Here is a 26,638-nt window from a genome sequence, read left to right as displayed (position 1 = left end):
AGCATGGGTAAACATTTTTTAGTGATAATTAGATATTTTGCTTAGCGTGCCATGTTTTTTAGTTATATTTAGATACTTGGTGCGGGTCAACTTTTTTAGTGATATTAAGATATTTTACTTGATGTGGGTAAACTTTTTAGTGTTAATTAAATAATAAACATGACGTGGGTAAACTTTTTCGGCATAGTCGTTTAAATATTCTTTTGGCCCCGGATATGACACGACAGGTGGCGTTACTGGTCAAGATGAAGTATGTGATTGGTCAATGTAGCGGTTAATGCAAAATGCAGATGTGCAGTTACAAATGTAAAAACGAAACAAAGTTATGATTGAATGCAAGCTGAATAAGTGGGTGTATCTTTTCAAATGACACATTGATAAAATTATATTTCTGATTCAAATGCAGTCTTATTATCACAAAAAATGATTCAAACTGATATAATTTTGTTATCCGTGCTAAAACGCATTAGTTCGTCGATTTATTTCACCGGCAGTTTTACATTATAACCACCAGCATTAAGACTATGCCGTTTATCTTTTTAAAGATATTTCTTGTTAGTGTTAATTAGATATTATACTTGGCGCGGATTAATTTTTTCAGTGATAGTTAGATATTTTACTTGGTGTGGTAAATTTTTTTGTAATTATTATATATTATACTCAGCGTGGATTAACGGTTTTTAGTGATAATTAGATATACTAAAAGTTGGAGGGGATTATGCCAGATCATAATATAATGATATACAGGCTAAAACGAAACATAATTGTTATATTTGTAGATTGTGATTATCGCCAAGAAACTAGTCATGATTTTGTAACATCAAACTGCAATATATTCAATACAAATGCATCTTTCTAAACTGTGCGTTACGATGTTGACTCCGTCTTGATATTACTGTAGTGGTCAACAATTAGTACTTTCACATGGCTTACATTTTCAAATTTTATTCAGTTGTTCATGATGCTACAAATATTTATTGTACAGGATTGCCTTTTAAAGTGTTTTATATAAAATGATGAAAAAATCTTCATATTTTTTGTATTTGTTGATAATTGAATAACATCAGAACATAACTTACATACTCAATCTGCCTAGTTTTCAATCGGATGATCAGAAATGGATGAATGTTTATTTTTTTTACATATATTTAAGTCCTATCTATGTAAAAATATGAAAATGATTCCTCTCTGAGGAGAAATGTGCTAAACACACGTTGCATTACATTAGGAAACCCCGAGTCCGTGTTCTGTAACGAAGTGTATCAAGCCCTATTGTATTCTTCCACCTGAAATTGAAGACTGTAATTGTCGTTCTTCTTTGCATCTAAATTGTCATTATTCAGAAGAATTAATTCATATTCTTCTCTTTGTTCAGGTTGCCGAGAAAATCTGCTTTATATTTGACTGAGCAGACATGCTGATCAGGATCAGGTTCGCTCCTGTTAGTAACATCCATGGTATATTAGATATCGATATATTTGAAATGCAAGGGCAATTTTAGGATAAGCTGTCATTTGAAAAGATTACCCCAGACTTTCGAGCAACTTCAGTGTGTTTTACCTAGAGAGTGAACTTTGCAATCTGATTAATGTATCGTGAAAAGTCCAACCCACAGCATCATTTCTTGCATTCCATATAAATTGCAAAATGTACTCTCCAGTATACAGTTAGTTCATTAGTCATTTGTTTAGAACTTAAGACAAACATCTGTTGCTTGAATTCGTCAAAGATGTATTTTTCATCTCAATTACATCATGTAATTCTTATGAAACACTGATAGATACTTTCCATGTAACATAAATAAAAATCAACAAACATGATACTTCGAAAAGTTTTATTGTTTTTATTTTATCATTTACATCGTTGAATTATCATCACGCACATCCAGAGTATGTCTATCACGTGACCGAATGCACTAAAAGATCCCGCGATATCAACACCCATCAGTAGAACTCGGCAGCTGATTGCTGTTGGCGACCTCTACGTCATAGAAGTATGACACGTGATGACATTCACCGACCAATTTCTATAACTTTTATTATCTGAATATATATTGTTCGATCAATATGGTTGGCCGACGGGTGAGGGGAAGGGGTCAATGGGAGAAAAAGCTGACATATACAACGAAGAATAGATTTTTTACAATGCTTGATATAATTTTGTTTCATTATCATACCAGCCATATGTTTATATTGCTGTGATCAATATGGGCTCGGTCAATTTAGCCGAACCATTTAAAACAAGTTTTCAGAATGGAAAAGTTTGGACTCTGTTTTTACTATGTTCATGTTAGACGTGTGACGTTGGTTTATTTTAAAGACCCTTGGGTTTTCAGACAAGGGAGCGATATATGGGCAAATGGAATTTATTTGAAAAATGAATGGGTAATTTTAGGTATTGTTGGACGATGAGTCTGATTGTTATACCATGATTGCCTTATCCGACGGCAGGGCCGCCAGATATTTGAAACCCAAGTTCCCTCTCTATGTCGCCCCGGATGTCCACTGGCTGAACAAAAGGATGGTATCGACTGACAATTTTGCCGTTACTTCCCACCAAAAACTTCTCGAAATTCCAGTGTACATCGTAGATGGATAGGGGATCGTAGTACAGCCTGTCATGGAACTCCTTGTGGATTGGAGGACAGTATTTCTGCAAGGAAACTCGATCAGGTGAAAGGATTGTAACATGAAATGAAAAAAAGCAAGCAATGAACAAAAATAAACAAAAAGACAAAAAAGAAGAAGATATCAGCACCTTTCAATATATAAACATTTACGATTGGATATTCGCTGATTCTAATTCCAAAATGCATCAACTATATCATACAGCTGTTTTTGTCCTTCCAGAGTGCATCAAGGATTTGAAAATTGTTCCACAGTAAATAAATAACATATTCTACTGTAAATATACGTATTTTGGCGAGTTCAAGTCTTAGTACATTATCAACCTTAACTGATTATTGAATAAATACCGCACCTGCAAGACTTTGTTATGACAAATGGTGACAAACCTTCATGTAGACATAGAGGGGTATTGTATTGTTATAATGTAAGTGACAATGTTTCAGGTAGACATAGAGGGATATTCTATTGTTATAATGTAGGTGACTAACCTTCAGGTAGACATATAGGGGATGCTGAAGGTAACCGTTCACATCAATGTTCTCAAAATGTTGGAAAAGGGGCTGGAAACCAAAACCTGGGCGAACGTGTCTGACGCTCAGCATGATTTCGGTACCATTCCACCCAGGCTGCAACTGTAGAAAGTCAGAATGGTGTAAAATGATAAATAGTATTACCAAGTTATTGGAATATAGCGATACAACATTTTATAAATCTGTATCTATTAAAGAAATACATCACTACAGCACACCCTCCTCACCCTCACCCTCTCCTCCCCCACAAATAAATTTATATTGTCAAGGTTAAGACAAAGAGCTTTGTCAACTAAAAACAAAATGCCTACCAGTCGATATCGATATCACGATCCAAGAATTAAAAGGTGGACCACGCTAGCAATGTAGCTACTGCAGCCAAATTTTTACCGATAACCAATGACGTCAAATTGCTTTCGTTTGAATAAACAATCTAAAATAGCCAAGAGGCGAGTAAAATACTAAATATTTTGTCGAGATTTCCGTTTTCTTTCTATATATCTTTGTTTGTAGGAATCTCACTCGATAGTTTAATTATATACATTTATAGAATAGAAAAAATGACCTCGCTCGGCGAACAACTTCGAAGCAGCTACCGCCCTTTTTCGGGCTCTTCGTATAAGGTTTATTTTCAAAGGACAACTCAATGACTCCATAAATGACGTGACGTCACAATGTGCAAGCGTTCACGTAACATCTAAACAAAACAGCGCATTTCTTTTTTTCAATGACTAGTTGAGACTGGGTTTTAATATAACTATTGGTTGATTCTCTTTCTTTTCTCTCTATACATCTATATGAAGAGTGATCTACAAATAATATAACACGGTATTCTTCTTAGGATGTCAATGCCTCGCTAAACTACTTAAAATGGAAAGCCGTTCAACCATAGCATGATATATTAATGAAGTAACTAAGGATTACATGTCAATCCATCGTGATATTGGGTTAACCTGTTTCAAGCTGACCTCCGGAAACTCGTAAGAAAATGCTATACATTGATTTGAAACTTTTTGAATTTTTTTTTAAAGAATTTAATAAGGAGGAAACTTTATATATGTATTTCCTCTAATTGGAATATTGAATAATCAAATACTTAACAGCATGAACTTTAAAAGTGGCCAACTCACCCCTCCGAATTGATTGCATGGTACCCCTAGGACTTCTAGTCCCTGGGCCCCAAACTCTTTTTGTAGTGCATTCAGGCCGACGTAATGGTGCGCTAAGCCTCAGTACGTCGCCACGTTGACAAACAGTAGGACCTTGCCTTTGTAAGTCAACAAGTCGATTGTCTCATTCTGGTAGAGGTTTTGTATGGAGTAGTCATACACGGTAGCGGATGAATTCGAAGGCTGGGAACAAACCACACTCTGACCGCTCACAGAAGACAGGAGACCAAGCATGGTCGCCAAAATGGCAACCCCGCCCGAACTCTGTCCCGGCATGATGGCGCTCCTGCAAATGATCCACTAATGCGACATCGCCGTCTTTTAAATATCTCTTCACACAATTATCTGTCAACTGGACACACTGCTATTTCACATGCACTGCATGTAATATTTACGGTTCTTACATAACATTGTGATAAGACAAGATGTTTACAAGTTTTTGTTGCATTTTTAAATTAGACAAGGATAGTCGAAATAATTCCCATGTCCTGCAGTAACCACGTGATTTGCCAAATTAGTTACAAAACAATCCCAAATATAGGAAAGCATTAATATTCATTTCCTTTGACCGAAATGTTGATTTTATTTTTATTTTTTTTAACATGCCTTAAGGTTATCTCAATGTTATCTTTAGAACTAACCGCCCTGGATGGGAAACAGCAGGTTTTTCAATTGATATTTAAATCACTCGTGCAAAAGTTCAACGGAAAGCATTTATAAAGCTGCACTGACATCCTTTTGGTTCATTTGCAGAAGTGCCATCATGCCGGGAGAGAGTTCAGGCGGGGTCGCCATTTTGGCGGCCATGCTTGGTCTTCTATGTTCAGTGAGCGGTCAGTCCGTGGTTTGTTCCCAGCCATCCCACAATACCAGTACCGTCTACGACTACTCTATCAAGAGAATTGTCGGTGATGGTTACGATCCTCTCGACTGGACCTTCTATCACAACAAAGTCCTGCTGTTTGTCAACACGGCCACTTACTGAGGCAAAACGCCACAGTATTTTGGCCTGAATGCACTCCACACAGAACTAATGCACCAAGGATTTCATATCATTGGGGTTCCATGTAACCAATTCAACAAGGTGAGTTAAAGTTATGTTTGGGTATGTACAAAGGAAACCATTCAATGTTTTCGCTAGATATCAAGCTCTTGCTTACAGTCTTACTCTCAACATATCGAGCCGAAGAGAAGTTTTCTCGAGCCGAGCAATAAATGGCGGCCAGTTGTTACAGGCTTACATATTTGGATATTACACAAATATTAACATGTACAATCTACATATACATTTAAGGATTTTTTTGTGGATTTAAAAAACTTTCAACTGATCATAAACAGTCATACCAATCTAATTGCCTCATGTCTGTCCACATTCTTATTCTTTCATATATTTGCTGAAGAAGACCAATACATTAGAAAATGCAAACAATTGAAGTTATATCAACGCTTGTTGGTCCAGATGCCTTAATATAGAATAAAACCAGAGTACCCAGAGAAAACCCACTTGGTCAGGCAGCTGACCCCATAACTGTTCACATCCGATCTGGGAATCAAACCACGCCCGCTTAGATGAAAGGGAAGTGCGTTACTACTGTGCCACCTGCCCACCCAATACATTGACAACCCAGTCTATACATTCTACCAAGCTGCTACTAATTTTATACCTAGTAGACACTAAATTTATTTTCTCGTGATTTTAGGAGGAGCCCGGTGCGAACGGTACCGAGATAATGAACGGTATTCAGTATGTACGCCCTGGCGACGGCTTCCTCCCAACCTTTAACATGACGGAGAAGATTGACGTTAACGGGGAAAATCAACATCCGCTCTATGAGTACCTAAAGGTTTGGTGTTTATATCACTTAACGCCCTATCAATATATATGATCCGTTAAGAACAGACTATCTTGTATGAGACCCGTATGCATGTCGCGAGAGTGAGGAATCGTCTTGAGATGTCTCGGTATGTTTGTGCTCGCCTTCTTGTGAGAGCGCGGAACTGATGCTGCCTTTACTTCGACTTGTAATTGCATGGCAGAATGTCGTTGATCAAGCAGAAAGAAGCTTACAGCCCCGTAAACCCTGTCTTCTGCTACTTTATCTACAGTCTCAATGCAAATCTAGATTTTGAGTTTGATTACGGTAACTTCTGTTGTATTATGATATTAACGGTTGGTTTTTAAACTTACTTCTTAATTTGATCAATTTGGTCGATTCCAAAAACGCTAAAATAGCTCTTTTATGCGTGTAAAAGGTAATTACGCATCACATCCAAGGGTATGTCGAAAGAACACGCAATTGTAGTAGTTTACTTTTCTCTTTTAATTTTTATCAGAAAGCATTTTGCATTGACAAATATTGCAGTAAAATAATTTCTAAACTTTCAATAATTAATGATCTACCAATGTCGGCACTGCGCTAAATATAAAACCTGTCAACTTATAAAGTATTTCCAAAATAAATTATAAGTAGCAATTGGTTTTGCCAACAATCATTAAGTACTGATCTGCAGTAAATATATGTAATTAAACATATTTATTGATATAGAAATCAATCTTTCCTAACAGCCTTGATCCCTCCTTCTTCAGGCCAGCACATGATTCCTGTATCATAAGGTTGATATAAACATCATCTTAATTGATGTACTGGTTCCTGAGGATGTTCATTATTGTTTTAGGATTTCTGTCCACCTATCGACGAATTCTACCGCAGTTACACTCATTATGCTCCATTTGCCGTCAACGATGTCCACTGGAATTTCGAGAAGTTCCTGGTCGGTCATGATGGCCGCATAGTGAGCCGGTACCATCCGAAGGTTCAGCCAGTCGACATAAGAGATGACATCCTCCTAGCACTCGGCAGTAATCCCGTTAATATCCTCGGTTAAATTGACTTCTTTTTTTCAATTTGGGATAGTTAAAATTCATTTTGACCATTTCAAAGAAAAATAAGTGAATTTTTAGTCTTTCATCCGGTTTGGAGTTAAATGTCAAAGAGGTTTTCTGATGTCCTAAGCTGCCATAAAGGCAGGATTTATTTCCTTTTTTGTGTTACCCTTTTTGTCTCCTTAAAATAGTTCATATAATCATGTCTCTGATGTTTGTGATTTCATTACTACGTGACATACGTGTATGACGTAGACGTTGTCAACAGCAACACGCTGCCGACGTCTACCGAAAGATGGGTTTAACGGGGGTCCTTAAGTGCATTCAACTCTTCGGAGGACGCATCTTCGAATGTACATAGTAATGAATCGCTGACATCATGGGCATTTGTGAAAACTGTTTTGTACTTTATAATTAGCACAAAGTTCATTTTATTTTCAAGCCTTGTTTCCTATTACATTCTACACAGAATTGTGATACTTGTCAGGAAATTCGTTTCAGTTTCATATCACACAGCAGCAGTTTACACTGTACATTACTGATTTGTTTCATGCTCAAATGATTATTTGGATTCCACATATATCACAATTGTAAATAAAAAACGTTACAAGAAAAAAGACAGGCTGATATTTTTTTTATTTGTCACTAAAATATCAAGAAGATATTAGCTCCTAGTGATCGCCACAGTTAATTATCAAGCGGTTAGTTCAAGAATGTTCAGGATTCAAATTGTCTACTTTTGAGGATATGTTCTAATGATGTCATGGATATTTCTTTGTCGTCAATATTTTCCCATGTGTTCATTACATATAATATATATAAATATCTCTACATATAATATTTCAAGGTTTATAATTAATGAGTAAACTGTGGTATTTTGTACTTTATTACTGCTAACAAAGAGCGGATTTATGCAAATGAAGCTTGTAACCACGATGCAAGTAAAGAAGAAAGTGTTCAAAGTTGTATATTAAGTACATTACGTTATCTGACTTGTTGGTAAGTACAACATGGTATATTTATGTCACCCTTCTTATAACCTCACTCTGACAATTGACTTATCTTTAATAGTTCCTCGGTCCATCTTCGTTTTAGTTTTTTCTGGTTTTCGGCAATTAGAGAAAATGTTTACGAGAGTACTTAGTATGTAGAAGTGGTATTGTAAAGATAACTAGGTCCATTGAAATTTCGAAATGATGTTTTTAAGGTGACACTATATCCAAAGTGGTTTTAATGTTTTCTGCTAATGCTAAAGGAACATCTTTTCACATGCGTTATTGACTTCACCTGTTATCTCATATGTTATTCGGAATATTCACTGTCTGTGCATCTCTAACCTTGTCTCTGACCTATAGTTAAAGTGCAATGACGTTGGACTTCTTTGTCATATAACAAAATGCAGTGTTATTGTACCCAAGAAGCCATTTTAATATCTTTGCTAATGTAAGAAAGCGTGTCGTGGGTGCTGTGATATTTTGATAAAAAATATTATAAATTATTTTCAAACGAAGCAATTTTCATGTCTTTACCATGTCGTTAATATTTATATTTTTGCAATCATGCAAGTTTTTTTCTTTACACACATGTATACTATTTTCCTTTTTCGGACACAATATACATGTACCTGGAAATAATATGCAATAGTTAATATCTTTGTTTCAGTAAATTAAATCTTAATCTATAAAAAAGATCAACGCAGATGAAAATATTTTTTATCTTTTATTTATTATTTGATACGTTTGCTTTAACTACTATTGAGTCATCATCACGTGAGTCCAGGGATGTTTTAATCAGGGGGTTGAATGCACTAAATCACCCCAAGATTTCCGCATCCATCAGTAGACGCCGGCAGCTTGTTGCTGTTGGCAACGTCTACGTCATCAATGTCCCACGTGATGATGAAACACTAGCAAAATCTTTACCAGAGTACAACGATCCCTGGGGAGATAATAACGATGTCAAAAATTGACCAATAAGCTGCTAACAGATATTTCACACAGAACATACAAAACTTTTATGTTACATACAATACTTTGACGTTTTCTTATAAACAGTCTCCTTTATCCAATGATGACGTTGCTGGGTGTAACATCAATTTTGACAGGTGGTGGAGATTTGTTAAGCTCTTTTTCAATGTCATCCCTGATTTCTATCGGGAGGACTCTTGGATGGTATCTGCTGACTATGCGACCATCTCGTCCGACTAAAAATTTCTCGAAGTTCCAGTGAACGTCGTTTATAGAAAGAGGTTCTCCATTGGTAAACACTCGGAAGAAGCTGTCTATAGGGGGACAGAACTCCTGCAATAAATAAATAAATAAATAAATAAATAAATAAATAAATAAGATAAATAAATAAATAAATAGATAAATGAATTCTAATCAATATACAAATGTATATTAAAATCCATCATTGTATATTGTCCTGAAATTGGTTTTTTTTTTGTTCCAAATAGAATCATCGTTACGAGATTTAATCGTGATTATCAAGTAAAAATAATAATTATACAAAATGGCGTTATCGAAATTAAGCTCGCACTTACGCAAAGCGGAAATGACGTACCTTAAGATATATGTACAAGGGATGCTGAACAGCTCCATTGACGTCAACCTTTTCAGTTAGAGGGAAGGCTGGGCGAAAACCGTTACCAGGACGGACATACATAATGCCGTTCATGATTTCGGTACCGTTCCATCCAGGCTCTTCCTAAAGAACATGAGGATGAAGTTAAAAGAATGTTCATAGATATGTACACATACACGCTACAATACTTACCAGATGATTTACTTCGAGTTACGTCGAACAATTGTTTATTTTCTAAAGTAGATTCAATTTCAATTTCAATTTCTACATATTTTATTGAGAGGGATATTGTTGTTGTCTTAATTTTTTTCAAAGTGAAATGATCAAGTTTCGATTTGAGCAATGACTGTTGCCCAGTATATTATATTTGCTCAAAGATGATTAAAATGTCGTTAGAGGAAATTTGGATACATGGTAAATGCAAGTGTTCCAAAATAATCAGATAACTTTGTAAGTATACCATATCACTTCGGCTTGGAGACCGCTTTTCTTCCACGAATGTAAGACACGTGTTCGTATTCTCATGAGCTTAAAGCGTGTCATTGACTGGGGCTTATAGCAAATTTGATAACCAATTAAGGACGCCAAAAGGTGTGGTCTCCTTGGTGAAACTATGTTCTTTCAAACGATTCTGCGATTTGATCAAAATCTTCATCAAAATACCAGTTAATATACAGATTAATTACGTAACTATCGCAAGAGAGTTTTAATTAGACAGAACATGTTCACATAAGTGAAAATACTGATTCCCGTTTTCCCATGTAGCCGGTGTGGTATGAAGCAAAAACAAAAGCATTCGACAATACCATACAGTTTCAGAGAAGTTATAACAGTTGTGCATTCATAATATTGCTTCTTTTTGCATAAAATGTTAAAATCATTGGTGATACTATCGAGGGGATAGTAAATAACACAGGTTCAAAATCTCGGTGAAAACAGCAGGAAACGTTTCTTAACTTCTAACCTGTAATAAATGTCTATTATTTAATCAGTTTAATTAGCTTGATTAATACCTCATGGAACTGGTTACACGGAACCCCTAGGACCTGAAGTCCCCGGGAACCGTAATCATTCTGTAGTGCATTCAGGCCGTAGTACTGGGGCGTTTTGCCTCAGTAAGTCGCCACGTTGACCACCAGCAGGACCTTGCCGCGGTAATCGGACAAATTCATCGTCTTCTGCTTGTAGAGGTCCCTGATGGAGAAATCATACACTGTACTGGATTTATTAGAAGGCTGGGAACAAACCACTGACTGACCGCTAACACAAGATATCAGACCAAACATGGCCGCCAAAATGGCGACCCCGCCCGAACTCTGTCCCGGCATGATTGCGCTTCTTTTTACGAGTGACAGAGAGCGTTGGCCTCCATGATTATATACACTTTATAAGAACTAGGTTTTGGGAACGGAACAGATGTGTGTCACCTGGCGGTTACTGAAACCTTATCACCTGGGGTTTCCATTAACTTGAGTGTTCATATGTTAACTTTTGTATGTTCTTTTAAGTAAAGAAACAATCGGATTCTTTTTTCTAATGAAACCTTTCATTGCGACATGGTAATAATTTTGAAAACACCTATTTTCGTGAAAAAAAATGAAGAAAATCGAGGAATAGCCAACAAAGTCGTGGAACTTCGCATTTAGCAGCTGACACAATATGGAGTGAGCACTTTATATAGGCTTATTGGTCTGAACGTTTTCTTTCCCGATTGATCAGGTAGTTATTGTACTAGTTTCATCGAGACATATTATATATGGCGATTTCAAATGTTGTTTAGATAATCTAAGAACAATTTTAACTTCAGATAAATTTATACCGATATCTAAATGCAGTTTCAAAGGTCTTTTCTATCTATTCTTTCTTTCTGTATTCTGCTGTTTCTGCTGTTGTCATTGACAGCCATCTCCCTCCCTCCCTACTCCCCCCCCCCCCCCCCCCCCCCCCCCCCCCCCCCCCCCCCATGATCCTGGGTGTTGCAAGGACGTTTGCCTCGTACAAAACTAGTCTTTAGGTGACATATTAAGCGAAAAAGCTTAACCAATTATGCTACACATTTGAAAGGTAAATAGTCAAAGGTCAAATTCGTATCAATGTGTATACCATTCATTGTCTTATCTTAACAATGTTATGTCGTGTCAAAAGTCAATACAAAGGGTCCCAGGGATCAAAGACCGAATTCATAATCTTCATCATCGTTAACTTCCATCAGCTATTCTGGCTTGAATTTTGTTGACCACAAAATGAAATTCTTATGATAGCTATTCTTCAACACAGATTGATATTTAGTCGAGACCTTCAACTAGTTATAAAAAGCTAATTTTAGCAATGTTGACTGGGAAACCCTAACAACAACACATGGAGGATAAAGCTTTGTCCCAGGTTGACTTATTTTGTGTACTATTTTTCTTTTATTGAAAGTCCCCCCTACCCCCTCGTATCCCTTGTAAGATATGATGATGATTAGTCTCCGACCAATGGACAGATTGTTTGTGGATAAAAATTAAATTAAATGGACGCTTTCAATCATCAAACGAAACATTGCATTTTTTTTTTAAATCAGAAATTATAAAAATTGTTTTTATCTATTTTAAAAATAATCTCGTATGTGTTCTTGTTTTGTGTGCAACTGAAGCATACCAGTCTCATCACATTCTCTCGGCTGCGCTATTGTTCCTTTATAGTATCTACATAAACTATAATTAAACAACTCACATTTTGACTTATTTTATTAAAATAATATGAATAGTATCAAAAGGAGACAGTAGAAACATCACTATTACAACTTTGGAATCACATATATCAAATTATATTTTTATTGATTCGTTACATTTGGATTTTAAAACTTTTCACTTATCTGGCAGCAAACACTCCCTACATGATACAAAAATGGTTATGTTTGCACAAACACAAACACATAAGTTATATGTTTGTAAGGATTTCAAACAGATTTAACAATAAAGTATTACAAATAAATGTATTTTGCTAAAATATGAAATGAGCACACCTCCTTACATTTAAAAAAACCCAACCTTATTCAATTGTCAATGCCCCCCCCCCCCCCCCCTCCAAGCTTAAGGGCGACTAGCTTGATGATACTATTTCACTGATAATTCAGTATATACTTCATCACCAAACATATAGTTGGAGGTGATATCTAAATGTTTTTTTTCTTCTTTTTTTTTTTACTTCCTTTGTGTTGTTGATTTTTTGTAAAGACCATTATGGCTTTTATTTCCTTTCAAGCTTTTTGGCCCAAAGCATCACTGGCAACTCCACGAAGAATGGAACAGTTGTAGGATGTCCCTAACATCAATTGGGACCCCTCAAAAAACGGGGGAACTGTAGGATGTTCCTAACATCACTGAAGACTCCTCAAAAAACGAGAGAACTGCAGGACGTTACAGTAACCACCCTGATAATAAAATCATGCTTTATACATTTTCTCCAGTGAAATGTCGAAAAATATCAATTGTATAAAACTGATATTTTTCACTTTTTCTGATACCTTTCTTTGATATGACCAATCAAAACACTGCTTATAAACAACAATGGGTGAAATTAAAGGCATATCCGGTATATTTTGTTATAAAAGATTAATAAACAGAATATCTAACAGTATCTTCAGTAATACCAAATATGTTTCATTCGTTTAGCACTCGTGCACATGAAAAATAACAAAATATTAGCCCAACGCATGAAATATGTTTGGTACTACTAAGGACACTGTTAGATATCCTCTATATATTAATCTGTTGACGGGTAGATTTTCTTAGACAATGTAAGTGTACTAGACAAATAGCTTGACATAAAGAAGTGCTTATCACAGATCTTCTTCTAATCTGGTTGAACACTTCAGCCTCCGTTACATACTCTCATGTTTAAAGTGTTCACATATTGACCTTTTTCATTAGAATGATGACTTTCATAAATATTTCATCCTGAAAGTGTAATTAGATAACAAATATAACAATTTATATTTATATATTCCCTCATATTCAATGTATTGGATTAACGAGGTGAAAGTTTCAATGATATATATACATTTAAATAACTACATTAAAAATTTAAAAACATATTGGCACGGGATTATTTCTATGAATATTTACATTCACTTCTAGGATTTCACAACGAAACATTTCCTGTATATGGCAATTCTTAAACAAACAGTAATTCATTAAAACGAATGTTAATTCATTAACAAATGTCAACACATTAACCAATAGAAATACATTTTCTATCAATTCTATCACCTTAAATCAGCAGGTAAAAAATCTTGATAACTTGCTATAAATCTATCTTCTGCTCTTTTTATCTTTATGTTTCTTCCTTTGATCAACGACATCTGGAGTTCCTTTTTCCTCTACTTCAGGATAAACCTGGACTGCAAGAGTAACCCCCCAAAGTTCGCGTTTCGTGACGTCAGATGTATCCAATGCAATATTCCATGCGTCGACTTCCGGGAGCCAAGTTTCCCTGTCCGGCATGAGTTCACTTTGAATGGTAGCAGCAACACGCGGCCATTGCCAATGCCTAATTCCAGCATTGTAAAATGGCGCTGGAGCTACAAAGTTCAGTATACTAGGGACCTCCATTTTCTCGATCACTATTGGTATCACTCTTTTTTGACGTGCTCCTGGAAAACATAAATACGTAAATGACTATTCTTTGGTAAACATGATGCTGTATATTGGAATATGACGAAGATTACAAGGGAAAACGAATAAAAAAACCCCGTTACAGACTACAACATACACCATCGGTTATTAAGTTAACGGATGTCCTCCGGTCCTGTTTCGCGTTTATTATTTAATGCCATGTTGACAATTAGAAGCATTTGAGAGCAGTATTCTGGAATGATTGGGGCATTAACGGAGGCTGAAATGCACACCTAGGAGAGTAGACGCAATTCAACGTCCTTCCTGCAGGACAGTTGTGATATAGAATACGTGAACTTAGAACTTGTATATATATTATGATCAGTCAATACTCTACAGAGTTTGTGTGGAATGGTTTATCTACTTTGATATGAAGATGGTTGTATGGATACATTAACGTGGAGCATTCACTTCGCATAAGTGGATGTTCTGTTTCTCTGCTATTGATATTAAGCCAATACATATCTTGTAATGACCATATCTGTTTTTCCCTACCTTTCATATTTCTCTTGGTACATCACATATGTGATATTTATAGCACAGAGTATGATGTGTGTTTACCTGGAGACAGGGCATGCGCAAACTTGAGCTGGAAGTCAGCAGACGGGCTATTGTAGAATGAATTCGATAAAACAACAGCACATCGTCGACATCTGAAAAGAAAAAAAGGCAAACTGGATATAAACAACCCTCAATCTCGAAAACAGCATTTTTTTATTGACTTCCCTGGTCAAAAATAGTACCAATATGTTTCTAATACCAGTATTTTCGTTATCCGTCTATTCAAAACTAACCATTTTCCGAAGCACTTCTTGGATAGAACGACAACATTAGATTTGTTTTAAAATATATTCCGGAAACACCCCCGTTATAATTTGTCAAAATATTAGTAGATATCATTCGTTTGATTTCCTATTAAACTCTCCATCTTGACTTCATCGTTCCATTTCTTGCTTAAACAATTATTCTATTGTTTAGACGTTACCTCGACAGCATATCAATCAACGGATTTCTACACTTTGACGATCTTTATTCTGAATCCGTTTCGAATGTTTATCAATGTTAAAGTAAACAATATATCGATAGCTTCTACCTAAATCAGGGATGGAGTTAAAGTGCGTTGCTGAGGTCTTCGCCTCGTGATCGTGAACGCCTAAAGGCAGACATGTCTGCTGTGGAAACTATCCATCAATAAATGACATATACCGTCAGAAATCCTGATAAATCACTCCCTATGTTATTTCAAAGGTAAAGTCAATTGACAGGTAGATGTGGTAAATAATAAGTAATACTGTTGAGAAGTAGGTACCACTAGTGCAGAACGGCGGAAATGTAAACTAGCGTTAGCACAATATGACAGGTTTGTTTGCAAAGCTCTGGCATCTATATCGACCATAGACACCGAAAAAGACAGTTTAATGCTTATATTTAGGATACATTCTCGACATATTTTTTGTTATTTTTGAAAATGAAAATTGAGTGAGCATACAAAATGCCAATATTTAGCGACTTCGTCAATGGGATTTGACAAATGGAACAGCCTATTTATTCAAACTTCATTCGTCACGTGCAGATTGGCAAACAAAAATATTGTATAAAATTTCGTTTTGATACTTTTTAATTAATATAAAAACGACGTTGTCCTAGGCTTTTTTCCAATAGAGCCATGATTGTTTACGTTAGTTACAAGTATTCCGGTGGGTGAGTATATTCATGCGCGGCATGGATTGATGTCACGTTTTTGGTGTTATGCTCACATAGACTGCAAAACTTTTTACGTAGTTTATATCGTGGCTTTGCCACCAAAATGTAGATATATTGGAACAGTTAGTCTTACTTTTTCTCTATGATGGCTGCCGATACCGAATACATCGCCGTTCCTACTAAATCGTCTCTCCAGGGAACGAACAGGCGAAAGTTGTATTCCGGGCCTTCTAGGATGCGGGACATCTCCTTAACAAACTCCAGCTGATCTTTGGCCTCAGGGTTGTAGATTACGAAACAATCATAGTAGAACTCGTGGTCACTACCCACTACGGAAACAACAAGAGAATATAAACCTTTAAACAAACCCCCTAATTATTGATAAACTGCGATAAAACGACATTTCAAAGACGTACTCACTAGCTTCGTTTATCAACCCTAGTCTTTATTTACCAGTGTTTAAGTTTAATGTATATGCTGTACGATGCTCATACCATTGTTCAAAAGACACACAAGATACTTGCACATTTTCAAACAAATTATGTTAGATACAATAAAGCAAAAAATGAATTTTAATGCATCATACAACTGTTCCATCCGTCTAGGACTCATCACTGATGTTAAAGCTTAAAGATTATAGGAGGCGCCCAAACTCAAAATAAGTAAAAAGGAATTATAGATAACTGAATGGGAAGGTACAGAAATATTTTTGAAAATTTCATTTAAAGCAATTAAAGGGAGGAAGCAGGATGGTAATAAATTCTAAATATCTATCCAATGGAATATCAATATAAAATATTGTAGAACGGTATAATCAAATGGATCCAAACAGCCGGTGATAAAAGTCGCTGACAGACGTACTAAAGTGTGGATAAGATAGGCGGATTATTATTGTATACACGAGTGGCAAGTATCTACATATTCCCACGAGTACAATAAACCTGTTATGGTATTTATCCACTTTATATATGCATTATATTTTTCCTTGTATTAAAACAAAAATATATAATTGTCCCATACCATCCTTTACAGTCTCCGTATCTTCTATTCTTGGAGGTCTGGCACTGGCTTTGGGATCTAAAGAGGATAGAAAAGCATACTGTAAAGATGGATTCATCACACATCTAACGTAAAACACTCCGTCTGACTGATTATATTGAAAAATAGTAAAAGTATCTGATGAATTGCTATTTGTTTTGTCTTATTGTATTACGGAATTATATTGGCTTTGTGTGTTCTGTGGCTTTTCATATGAATTATTTGTTATTATAAATAACCTTCTAGAAAACGTTTCGCGACGCTTAGATACTAAATAGTAATAGAGTAACGTAGGTGTCCTCTTGTTTATCTATTGAAAGTTGCGATTAGATTATCATTAGTAAATAATCGGTAACCATTGGTTACTGATCACGTGGATTCGTAAACAAATTACCACAAAAGGTTGTTAAAGAATCAGATGAGACAAAACATTTGTATGCTGCACAAGAAATGAAAACCTTCAGAATATTGGTGGTTACACGCCATACTGGCACCGAAAATATGACGAGTATTGGAAGTTACAAACATTTAAAAGGTATTCTGGAACCAACACTCTTAACAATATGGGAAGTTACAAGCATATGTTAATCATCCTTGAACCAAAAATCTAAAGACTATGGGAAATTACAAACATCTGTAAGTCATCGTGGAACTAAAATGTCAAGTATGAGAAGTTACAAACATCTTAAGTCATCACTGAACCAAACCCCTGAAGAGTATGGGAAGTTACAAACACTTGGAAGCAATAACTGAACCGCAAATCTTAATAGTATTGGAAGTTAAAACGTCTCTGAGGAAAGCAAGGCGTTGTCAACTAACGTTAACGATATGGCTATTGATAACAAATATGTAAAATATTTAAAGTACATATCTAGGTTAATAGTAATTATGAGTAGGTAACAAAAACAGCAGACTACGTCAACATCGACAGTGTACTCCATGTCCTTCTGTGTATGACAGTCAAGGAGAACATCATTATAGTTAAAATTAAAACTTTTATTTATTTAATTATTTATCTTATTTTTGTTTTGAAATGTAAGTGAACAATGTCAATAGCTTTAACGTATGTCTGGGAGTCATGGTTTAAAGGCTGTTATTTCATGACACTGGTTATGTTGTATAGTTATTAGAAATACAACCGATCATTTTTTAAATGTGGTTATGTTTTCTGTAAACATATACCTTTGCCGAACTTTTCAGTGAGTCACCCAATATATATCCCAAATCGTGGTGACACTATTGAAAACCCTTATCAGCTACAGGATATTATCAACGTGCAGACACTAAGGTGTGTAGTTCACTTCCCGGATCTTAAGGGACATTCCCGTTCTTGTGATATAATTCAATACGGGGGACGAGATTGTAAGATAATTTATAGGATGTAATATATGCTCGGGGACGTGTTTATAAGCCTATGTATTTGTTGTTCACTTCAAAAGTAAAAAGAAATGAAATATACCCATAAATGAACGTTTTGGCACTTCGCCAGGAATCAAACATGTTTCCTCACGTAACCCTATACTCAAAAACGATACTTCGAGTTATTCGATAATTTTAAGTAGGATTTTTATTGTTTGGACCAAAATTTCACTTCATATTATCAGAGTTTTTCGAGAGTACCGAATTCGAGTTTTTTTTTCTAGGATAAAGAGATAATTCGGCCGTGACTGGCGACCATCAATACTATGGACCCAGGGACCTGATGCTGAGCCTGTTCCTTAGGGATGTCTTGATGAGGTTCTGTCGAGATAATCCCTCTAACAGTCCACTGTGGATATTGAAAGCACCAACAGCCTCCTATACATCACAGCCACAACTAGGGAAATGTCTCTGCACTTGATATCTTATTGGGCCACATCAGACTTAACTCCATGCCAATTCCTTGCCAATTCCTGACAACCTGGGCTTTAACATAGGCCCTGAACCCTGACAACCTGGGCTTTAACATAGGCCCTGAACCATGACACCCTTGGCTTTAACATTGGCCCTGAACCTTGACAACCTGGGCTTTAACATTGGCCCTGAACCCTGACAACCTGAGCTTTAACATAGGCCCTGAACCCTGACAACCTGGGCTTTAACATAGGCCCTGAACCATGACACCCTTGCTTTTAACATTGGCCCTGAACCTTGACATCTTGGGCTTTAACATTGGCCCTGAACCCTGAAAACCTGAGCTTTAACATAGGCCCTGAACCCTGACAACCTGAGCTTTAACATAGGTCTTGAACCATGACAACCTGAGCTTTAACATTGGCCCTGAACCCTGACAACCTGAGCTTTAACATAGGTCTTGAACCCTGACAACCTTGACTTTAACATTGGCCCTGAATCCTGACAACTCCTGATCTAGACAAGAAGCATTCCCTAAACTACGCTCTCCTAAACTGTGGCGGAGTGGTTAAGGTGTCCCGACACTTTATCACTAGCCCTCCACCTCTGGGTTGCGAGTTCGAAACCTACGTGTGGCAGTTGCCAGGTACTGTAAGCCGGTGGTTTTTCTCTTAGTACTCAGGCTTCCCTCCACCTCCAAAACCTGGCACGTCCCAAAATGACCCTGGCTGTTAAAAGGGCTGTTAATAGGATGTGCAACAAAAACAAACAAGATCCTCTAAATACTTGACAACTACCCCTACAACTTCACTTCTAACTCCATCTGGCACCAACATCTTAGACATGGTATTCATAATCTTTGAGTCTGCCTTGTCACTAAAACTCTCCCGAAGACTGGCAACTGTATGAGTAATGAATGACTAGCAAGCAGAAACAGACTCAGCCCTCTGAACTACACCTTCCCTGATTGTGTGAACCTTGAACTAAAAAACACAAGTACCACAATACCTAAAACTGAGCATCATTATCAAACAAATAAATTCTTAAACATTTTTAAAAAAAGATTAATGTATTCATGATTATTTACATTTTAGGCTGTTGCCTCCTAAAATCCAATAAAAATAATCAGATTTATTTCAACTCGGTTACCGGTTTTAGAATTTATGATTTAGTATTAAGTTTATTATGAATAAATAATTTAATGAATCATCATAAAAATTATTTCAATATATATTTTTTTAAAATGTTTAAGAATTTATTTGATTTAAGAATGATTATTATGAAACTAATTCATTCATAAATTTAGTAAAATGTACATTCATGAATAATCATGGACCAAATCATTAATTTACATATATGAATATGAATAAAAAAATATTTAAATGATAAAATAACAATTAATTGTCACATTAAAAAGAATAGTGCGTTGCATTAAAATTCAAAAGTTTTGAAGAGCCATATATTTATTTTAATAATAAAAGTAATTATAAGTGAAATTTAACAATATAGTAACAAATACATTACTCATGTATTGTTAGGTCAGTTTTACCTGTAATGCAATAATTTACGACACATGATTGAAACTTAAGCCAATCTTCACAAAACCACTGGCGATACAATTTGTATCGCAGTGTGTCGTAGAATATGGCAGAGGAGTGGAAATGGTGTATTGTAGACTGTGGCAGAGGAGTGGGAATTGTGTATCGTAGACTGTGGCAGAGGAGTGGAAATTGTGTATCGTAGACTGTGGCAGAGGAGTGGAATTGGTGTACCTTAGACTGTGGCAGAGGAGTGGAAATTGTGTGTCGTAGACTGTGGCAGAGGAGTGGAAATTATTTATTGTATCGCAGTATTCAAAAATCTAATTTTAATTAAGTCGGGAACACGGCCATTGTCCTCTTTATGACTCTGTTATGATGTATTGTCTGTAGTCGTGAGTAATAGTTTATCACAGAGAAGGTACCGCTGTAACGTATATAGTCACTTGCTGATAGTTGAAGGTAACAAAACCACATCAAGAGGCTTACCCGCAGACGGACCGGTAAACGGCACATCTCCGATCACTAAATAAACTTCAGTACAGGTTTCTATGTGACAAAATTAGAGGCTTTCCGACTTTATTTCTTGAAAACAATTACAGAATATGTATTTAAAAGACGTTTTAAAACTCAACCTGAGAGGGAAATGTATGGAATATAACGGCAAATCTTCTTTGTAAATCGCCGCTGCCTTTGAAGTTATCACTGTGCGGCACTGTGCACGTGCTTGTTTCTTTGATGTGTCAATCAAATTAGACTCCACTTTATAGCGGGGACTTATTGCGGGTTGCGATTAAATAAATAATATTTAGAAATGAGGTTTTAATATCACTTTTCAGCGTTTTATAAGGAAAATAAAATGAAAAACTCAAGAATTCCAACAATCTGTCATGTGTAAAAAATCTTTTTCTATTAGCCAATTTTTCTGATCTCTCTGCGGGCAAGCCTCTTTAAATAAATCATAGCGGCTCAATCGTTCCTAAAGTTGTCAGAACATAACCAAGAAACATAAACAATATGAATCTGGAGGTGCCATTTAAATGAACTACAGAAAACAAAAGGCTATTAACAAAAAAAGAATCATATCTACTCAGAAATGCCTAATTATACCTATTCAATATCTTACGTTGACCAAGTGGTAGCGGAAAGGTTTAATATTACACATCTATTCTTTGGAAGGTGTGACAATGAAAAGGGTTTGCTCTTTGGTCAAAAACAACAGAGAATAAACAAGGAGGGTATTAACAAACTGAGGAATCATTTCAGAGATATTGATATACAGACCCCTTTTATATTTTATAATTAACACAACGTGCATGACTTTTAACATACTTTTAATTCTTATACTTTTTTATATGTTATTAAATGAAAATCTAACCATTTAGACCCTTTAAGGTAAACTTGTTTGTCACTTCAATGGACCGCGACATTGGAGGATCTGTTTCAGCATTCCTTTACAACGTCTGAGAGCCATATTCTTGAGGTAGGGTAATCAATTTAAACGGATTATACGAAAATGAATAATTTTTTTTCTGATTATTTTCGTTGGTTTAGAAAATAAATTGGGGATAGTAATTTATGTAGTTTAATCACACGCCCGTCTAAATAGGGAGAAACAAGTTTCTTGTTTGTTTAAAGGTACTATATCTCCCACAAACAGAATTGATGACTGACTGAAAACAAGTACAGTACCTCTGCATATTTTCATACTCCTAGCAACACAACACGACCATACGATTGTTCAGGGACAAACATCCGTCTGAACGGGACTGATTGTATACGTTTTTATCTGGTGTTGACAATGATAATAATAATCTGAAAAATACACAAAACAAACCTCGGAAAGTTGGATCGTCGTAAATACTCCGCAGACTGCTTTCGTTTTTTCGCCATTTCTCAACATCTCTCTCTAAAAGAAGAAGGAAAATTGCATTGAGGTGGAGGATGACAATGAGGGTGCTGGCTACATTAAGTGATTTTTAAATGATATTTGTTAAAATTTGAAAATTGCGAAACAAATTAAAAACAATTCCCTCACATCTGATATTTTTTTTTCACATATGATGCGAGATGATGCAGAAAAAATATACAACGCAGCATTTTGAGAGGTGCAGGTCGATAAAGACTATATTATATACTGTAGTTGCCACCATGGCTACAGTAGGAAGTGTGAAATATTTTCAAATATAAAGTTTGACAATAGTATATTGCTAATTGCTTTATGTCTGATACTTTCATCGTTCCCATATCGTGTTCCAAATGACACCCTTCCGTACATTGTAACATTAACCTGCGTTTTTTAAGTTCTGACGAAGACTCATATGGGTTTTAAATGGTATTTTGATAGAAATATTAGTTCATAAAATATACGTGTATATTTAAGCCTGATTCATTATTTATATACTGTATATATATTTAAATGTATCTATTACGTCGCCCTTCAGGTGTAAAAAATGTATCGTACAATTGTCCAATAAAGTACTACCGTTATGCATTGAGCGTGACACTTGGAATGAATTATTCAAATTTTGTGCGTCGTAGAGCTTCTCAACTCTATTCCTTATTTATGTATGCTATCTAGTTAATAAAAAGATATCGTGTCAGCGTGTTTGATTTCATGACATCCATGTACTGTACCATTTACTTATATATGTTACTGACATTATGTAAAGATATACATCATCAGGAGATTCCCCTAATGTTTCATCACGTCATGGTTCGAAAATTAGGACGAAATGTGACTGGTATATTCATTTGCTTTCCAAGACGATCGGTATTAAAAAGCATTTTATTATGCCAATCAATTTAAATATTAACCTGCTAAAACAGAATATCTGATATATGGTAATACGACACGTGTATATATGATATAGGTTAGTACGACAAGTGTATATATGACATAGGTTAGTACGGCACGTGTATACCTGATATAGGGTAGTACGACACGTATATATCTGATATAGGGTAGTACGACACGTGTATATCTGATATAGGGTAGTACGGCACGTGTATATCTGATATAGGGTAGTACGACACGTGTATATCTGATATAGTGTAGTACGACACGTGTATATCTGATATAGTGTAGTACGGCACGTGTATATCTGATATAAGGTAGTACGACACGTGTATATCTGATATAGGGTAGTATGACACGTGTATATCTGATATAGGGTAGTATGACACGTGTATATCTGATATAGGGTAGTACGACATGTGTATATCTGATATAGGGTAGTATGACACGTGTATATCTGATATAGAGTAGTACGACACGTGTATATCTGATATAGGGTAGTACGACATGTGTATATATGATATAGGGTAGTACGACACGTGTATATCTGATATAGGGTAGTATGACACGTGTATATCTGATATAGGGTAGTACGGCACGTGTATATCTGATATAGGGTAGTACGACACATGTATATCTGATATAGGGTAGTATGACACGTGTATATCTGATATAGGGTAGTACGGCACGTGTATATCATGTATAGGGTAGTACGACACATGTATATCTGATATAGGGTAGTATGACACGTGTATATCTGATATAGGGTGGTATGACACGTGTATATCTGATATAGGGTAGTACGACACGTGTATAAATGATATAGGGTTGTATGACACGTGTATATCTGATATAGAGTAGTATGACACGTGTATATCTGATAAAGGGAAGTACGACACGTGTATGTCTGATATAGGGTAGTACGGCACGTGTATATCTGATATAGGGTAGTACGGCACGTGTATATCTGATATAGGGTAGTACGGCACGTGTATATCTGATATAGGGTAGTACGGCACGTGTATATCTGATATAGGGTAGTACGACACGGGTGCATCTGATATAGGGTAATACGACACGTGTATACCTGATATAGGGTAGTACGACACGTGTATATCTGATATAGTGTAGTACGGCACGTGTATATCTGATATAGTGTAGTACGGCACGTGTATATCTGATATAGGGTAGTACGACACGTGTATATCTGATATAGGGTAGTATGACACGTGTATATCTGATATAGGGTAGTACGACACGGGTGCATATGCTATAGGGTAGTCCGACACGTGTATAACTGATATAGGGTAGTACGACACGTGTATTTCTGATATAGTGTAGTACGACACGTGTATAACTAATATATGGTAGTACGACACGTGCATATCTGATATAGGGTAGAATGAGACTTTTTTTTGATATGGGTTGGTACGACACTTGCTTATCTGATATAGAGTAGTACGACACGTGTATATCTGATATAGAACAGTACAACACGTGTATATCAGATATAGAACAGTACAGCACGTGCTTGCCTGTTATACGATGGGTATATACCTGATATTGAATTGCATAAGGATAGCTTAACATATATCATCTGAAAACGGTAGTCACGACGCTAATTCACGTGCCTTCACTTTTTAAAAATTAAATTGTTCTATATATAAATAACTGCTACGAAACACTATACATATTTTACTTACCTATCATTTTGCGACATTCGTGAATAACGTCAAACCTCTCCAGCTGAAAAAGGAAACTGATGAAGTTTCCAACTTTCGGTTCCGGATCGTTCCGTATGCTCCACAAGTGGAGCATTTCCTGTGTTGGACTCTTTTGTCGTTTCATGTCTTCTATTTCCGGTTGCGTAAAGTTCAAAAGTTCAGCTAAACCACACCAGTCGTTGAACATGTCCGAGTCTGGTATCAAACTTCCTTCCGTGTCCATGAACATACCAATTTTCCTTCTACATCCATTGTTTAACGAATTTATGTGGACATCTTTCATTGTTTCAATCAATGTTTTTATCTCTTCCGTTTCCGCCATTGTGATTTTTGTTTTTCTACCAAACTTTAGATATGGATTATCAGGCGTCCTGATGTTACTATTTTAAAAGTTTAATGCGTCTACCTTGGGTATCCGGTCAACATATCCTGTTTCAAAATACTGAGTCAAGTCTACCGTAGTACCTGTGGCTAGGGCGTCAACTCAATATATCCCATTCAATTTAAGCGACGTAGATCTATTTCGATATAGGACATTTACTATTTACCACAAACCAGTCCATTGCCGATAACATGGTAATCCAAATGTAAGCACCGCTTCTGAAACTGTCTACATTACCTTCCAAACGCTACCCGTACGTACTTCCAACTTTCGGTTTGTTAAATCTTCCGGCCTCTGAGAAGAAAAACACATATGTATTGACTCTACGTGTGTATTAAGGAACACTTACCCTCTGTTTACACACTATACACATATACCCCTTTAAATCCCTCAGGAACTTCCTGTTCAGAAAACTGTGTAGCGACTATATACACTAGCTCTATACTAGAAGAACTAACCATAAGGCGCCCTGTTGTAACTATTTTAGAAGTGTATTTTTGTCCATCCTTGGGTACAAGGTCGCTGTAAACTTAACAGATTTCAAAATACTGTGCTAGGTCCACCAGTAGAACCTATGGCTTGGGCGTCTACTAAGATACACTACTCAATTTTAGAGTCCTATATCGATATCGAACACATTGCCTACCACAGTTGCCGATTACACATAGTAATCATTCCCCAACTTTCGGTTTGATAAATCTTCCGGCCTCTGATAAGAAAATGTGTATAAAAAAATGAACGTATACCCCACGAACTTCCTGTTCTGAAAGTTGTAAGTGTCGAGTACACACTTCTGAATGGTGTAACGTCGATAACATGCTGTAACATGTTTGAAAGAAAACATTAGCTAACAATTCTTATTGATAAATATGTATTGTTTACTTTAAATATTCCCTCAAATAAGTTGGCTTAGCAGACGACTAGGACAGTCGATGTGTCATGACCTGAAGTACACGACTGGGTGGCCACGTTCACATGCAGGGATATGGATGTGGTTAATGCTGATCGGACGACACATCTACAACAACATATTCATCGGCAACAACATATTTTAAACATATCTAATTAACATCAATAGCAAATGGATTGGGCACAAGTTTCACAAATATTAGCAACTCCCTCTGCTCATCAACATGAACAACAGCAACACCATAAAAACAACATCAACAAC

At 36.1% G+C, this 26,638-nt stretch overlaps 1 protein-coding gene and 2 pseudogenes across 2 annotated transcripts; 1 reads left to right on the top strand and 2 right to left on the bottom strand.

Moving 5' to 3' along the window:
* Nucleotides 1-1,819: 1,819 nt before the first annotated feature.
* On the bottom strand, nt 1,820-11,720 carry LOC117342793 (annotated as a pseudogene).
* LOC117321978 lies at nt 5,051-9,047 on the top strand (annotated as a pseudogene).
* Nucleotides 11,721-12,504: 784 nt separating the features above from the next.
* LOC117321977 (myeloid differentiation primary response protein MyD88-like) lies at nt 12,505-26,417 on the bottom strand. Of its 2 annotated transcripts, XM_033876631.1 has the most exons (7): nt 26,114-26,417; nt 25,065-25,761; nt 22,402-22,473; nt 17,176-17,232; nt 16,289-16,484; nt 15,013-15,104; nt 12,505-14,429 (listed from the first exon to the last, which is right to left on the bottom strand). In XM_033876631.1, the coding sequence occupies exons 2-7, from the start codon at nt 25,405-25,407 to the stop codon at nt 14,089-14,091; spliced, it is 1,101 nt and encodes a 366-aa protein (XP_033732522.1). In that variant the 5' UTR covers nt 25,408-25,761; nt 26,114-26,417; the 3' UTR covers nt 12,505-14,088. The 2 variants fall into 2 exon arrangements, with proteins under 2 accessions (XP_033732522.1, XP_033732521.1); XM_033876630.1 differs by having other exon boundaries at nt 25,065-26,417.
* Between the last annotated feature and the right edge of the window lie 221 nt (nt 26,418-26,638).

The sequence above is a fragment of the Pecten maximus genome, chromosome 2 (genome assembly GCF_902652985.1).
Source record: "Pecten maximus chromosome 2, xPecMax1.1, whole genome shotgun sequence".
Taxonomy (NCBI): Eukaryota; Metazoa; Mollusca; class Bivalvia; order Pectinida; family Pectinidae; genus Pecten; species Pecten maximus.
The sequence above is the reverse complement of the archived record's forward strand: the minus strand, read 5'-3'. Positions and strand labels throughout refer to the sequence as shown.

What these genes read in the sequence shown, in the direction of transcription:
- LOC117321977 (XM_033876630.1), bottom strand. Translation starts at nt 25,407, where the DNA reads ATGGCGGAAACGGAAGAGATAAAAACATTGATTGAAACAATGAAAGAT. An exon ending in TACGGAGACTGTAAAGGATG is followed by an intron (nt 16,485 to 17,175) that starts GTATGGGACAAT and finishes TTGTTTCCGTAG; the next exon opens with TGGGTAGTGACCACGAGTTC. An exon ending in GCAGCCATCATAGAGAAAAA is followed by an intron (nt 15,105 to 16,288) that starts GTAAGACTAACT and finishes TTTTCTTTTCAG; the next exon opens with ATGTCGACGATGTGCTGTTG.